The sequence below is a fragment of the Rhagoletis zephyria genome, unplaced genomic scaffold, assembly GCF_001687245.7.
Source record: "Rhagoletis zephyria isolate East Lansing unplaced genomic scaffold, Rhagoletis_zephyria_1.1 Rzeph_scaffold_36548, whole genome shotgun sequence".
Lineage (NCBI taxonomy): Eukaryota > Metazoa > Arthropoda > Insecta > Diptera > Tephritidae > Rhagoletis > Rhagoletis zephyria.
In genome coordinates, this window is record NW_016193603.1 from 1 (window position 1) to 3264 (window position 3264).

At 41.1% G+C, this 3264-nt stretch overlaps 1 protein-coding gene across 1 annotated transcript; it reads left to right on the plus strand.

Annotated features, from left to right (window-relative positions):
* Nucleotides 1-15: 15 nt before the first annotated feature.
* Nucleotides 16-1142, plus strand: LOC108354503 (glycine-rich protein 2-like). The gene has a single exon (XM_017605682.1). It carries the CDS (start codon nucleotides 679-681, stop codon nucleotides 1006-1008), a length of 330 nt encoding a protein of 109 aa, XP_017461171.1. The 5' UTR covers nucleotides 16-678; the 3' UTR covers nucleotides 1009-1142.
* Nucleotides 1143-3264: the final 2122 nt, after the last annotated feature.

Consider the following 3264-nt stretch of genomic DNA (forward strand, 5'->3'; position numbering starts at 1 on the left):
TATCGTCGACCGCATCAGAATGTCAGTGCAGAATTCGCAAAAACTTGCGTATTTAGAATCGCCGCGCATGTGCAATGCCACATTGAATATGCTTGTTTACATACTTATACATGCCTATGTCACTGTGATTATAACCAGTGTGGAGATGATGTTCTGCTAGTAGTGCCCCAAAGTAGTTAACTGGCGGTCTTATCGCTGCCTGGTCGAGTACTTGGTTAACAGTTTAATAGTTCACTCGTGCAATTCAACAATCCGTTTATTATAATCTTAATAAAACAAGCCAAAACAGCAATAACAACAAACATTTACAACTACTGTGCTACGTGCGGATACGCAACACTAGTACGCTTCTTAACGAATATGTATACCAAATTATCTTCTTCAACACCACCGCTTTTGAGTGAGCTGATGACCAACGGCTAATAAGACGCTCACTACATCAACATAGTTTGTATTTGTAATGTACATATGCACATACATAAGCGTGTTAACAGAACCACATTAAAAATAAACACAATTTTGTGTCGAATATAAATACCAGCTCCGATTTGCATCTCGATATCAGTTCAAATTCGGCTATAGCTACTCGCGTACTCGCGGAATCATCCACTTCTACGCGTTGTTAAAGTTTTCGATTTATTCTTTCGCTGCTGTTAGTTCAACAAAGTGTATGAAAATATGAAGATCCTGATTGTCCTGTGCGCGCTAGTGGCAGTAGCTTCGGCTGGTTTCATACGCAGCGGTTGGTCTGGCGGTTCTGGCGGCTGGGGTGGTTCTGGTGGCTGGGGTGGTTCTGGCGGCTACGGAGGCGGTGGCTATGGAGGCGGCGGCTATGGAGGCGGTGGCTATGGAGGCGGCGGCTATGGTGGTGGTGGCGGTTATTCTTCGCCTAAAATCATTAAAGTGATTACCTTGAGCGGCGGCAGCGGGGGCGGCGGCTGGAGTGGTGGTCACGGCGGTGGTGGTGGCTGGAGCGGTGGATATGGTGGAGGAAGTGGTTGGTGGTAAAAGGGACTTAAAAACTCAGTAACCAAGGTCGAACGAATCTACGAATTCCATGTGTAGTGAATTTGTTTTAGCAATTAAAGTTTTTATATATTTTTTCATAAATAAAATTTGTTTTCCGATGGATTATTAAAATATTTGCCAGCCTGTATATTTCTCTGGACTCCGACATTAGAAGAAGAAAACACGATTGCAATGAAATGCCCCCTTTCAGCTGTAATGGGACATATAATTACTGAGAAGCTTTTTTTCATGGCAGAAATACACTCGGAAGTTTGCGTACTTCCCATCATAACACCACAGCGGAGCTGCAGAGATGAAGAGCCAGAAATTTTACGTCACCTGCGAATGTCGCGAACTTGGCTAAAGCAGACGAAATTTCATGGGCTAAGAATTTTTCTAAGCTTTAACCGACATAGCCGAAGTAAAACTATGGCAACTCTTGAGCTTTGCAGACTCCACACGATGGTTTGTCTAGGAGGGTTCTAACGCGCGTGGTATCACAACACGCACCAAATCTTAAGGGGCTTGGTGTTCTAGTGGCGTCACTAACCTAACCTAACCTAAGGATAATATTGGATGACTACAAATATCAGGTGGACCAATGTGGCCTGTAAATAGTCATACATTATATACAGTCGAGCTGCTTTTAATGATTTTAGGATGGTAAAAATCAAGTTTTCTCTAATAGCGGTCTCCCATCGGCAGGCAAGCCTCCGTGTACATTTCTTCCCTGAAATAACTTCTTCCAAAAAACTATCTGAGATTCGCAGACAAAGTAAAACTGTGTGGCAAAAATAAAGACGCAGACCAAAACTCAGACGAGATGACCGGCCAAACAGTTAGTAAGTGTGAAGTGCCAAGTGCTTTCTTATGTGGTCGAAATGCGTAAGTTTTTTTTTATTATAGGGCAGACAAATAGCTACTAATATTCCTTATTTTTTGTCTACAAAGTAAACCCAATATACTTGTATATGAGATACAAGTAAGCAAACCACTACGCTGGTTTGCCGATTTTGACAATTCTCAATTAGAAGTCTAAACCATTAACTAAGATCACCTTGGTTTCACATTTTCTTCATTAATTCCTTTTATAAATCATATACATACATGCACATTTTTACAATTTAAAGCACTTAAAACACGTTTCCTATTGAATAATAAAATATTGAGATAATTTACCAATCCGACAGTTTCTTTTATCCTCCTATTCGGCATTGTGTACTTTTAATTGAGAAATGTCATCGCCGTCAGGAATACGCAATCTTGTATTCTATCACTCTTGGCTTTGAGTACTGGTTGCCACGTTTCAAATGTGGTGACCACAATCGCGAAAGCGAAGAAAGGCCATCAACGTCGAATGGGAGGCAATTTTGGGTGAAGACTGATGCCGCACCCTAGAAAAACTTGCGATTAAAAGCCATTTTTACGGTCCAGAAAGTCGTAACTGGATGTCTCAGAAACTCGAACTCGAAGATATCAAACGGCGTGCCGTGGCACTATTTCCCAAATGCTCCTCCAACAGAACAAGGCGAAGTAGTTTTTGTATTTTATTGTTACCGGCGATGAAAAACTGATTCATTAGGACAATCCAAAGCGCTAGAAAGCGTATGTAAAGCACTGCGAAGCCAAAACCAAATATCCGTGGCAGAAGGGTAATGCTCTGCATTTGGTGGGACCAGAATGGAATCCTGAATAATGAGCTTCTGAAAAGTGGTCATACAATCTACGAGACTCCCCGTAGACAATAACTGCGGCGATTAGAGCAAGAAATTGCGGAAAAACGGACGCTCAAAACATGTCACACAAGTGATAAAAGCTTATCTCGATTATCGGAGAAGTAGTCCTAATACAGCAGCCTTATAGCTCATACTTCGCGCCATTAAACTACCATTTGATCCGGTCGATGCAGAACGCCCTTACAGGAGTACGCTTCACTTCAGTTAAAGGTATCAAAACTTCACTACATAGATACTTTCTTGCTCTTCAAAGACGAGCACTATTATTGGCGCGGAACCATTCATTGTGAGAAAAGTGGGAACAAATCTTAGCCAGCGAAGAATTGTGAAAAGTCATTTAAAACCTACTTGTATACCCAGAACATAAATTAAATAAATACAAAGATTAATATCTTGTACCAGAATAACAAGCGGGTTGGGACACGGTATCGAAGCGAAAGTATCGATATGGTACGTATTTAAAGTATCGGGATAAAATGACTCGATATTGCAAATATCGATACCAAATTAAAAAAAAAAA

Bases quoted from the DNA above. Each gene is read 5' to 3' on its own strand.
- LOC108354503 (XM_017605682.1), top strand. From the start codon at position 679: ATGAAGATCCTGATTGTCCTGTGCGCGCTAGTGGCAGTAGCTTCGGCT.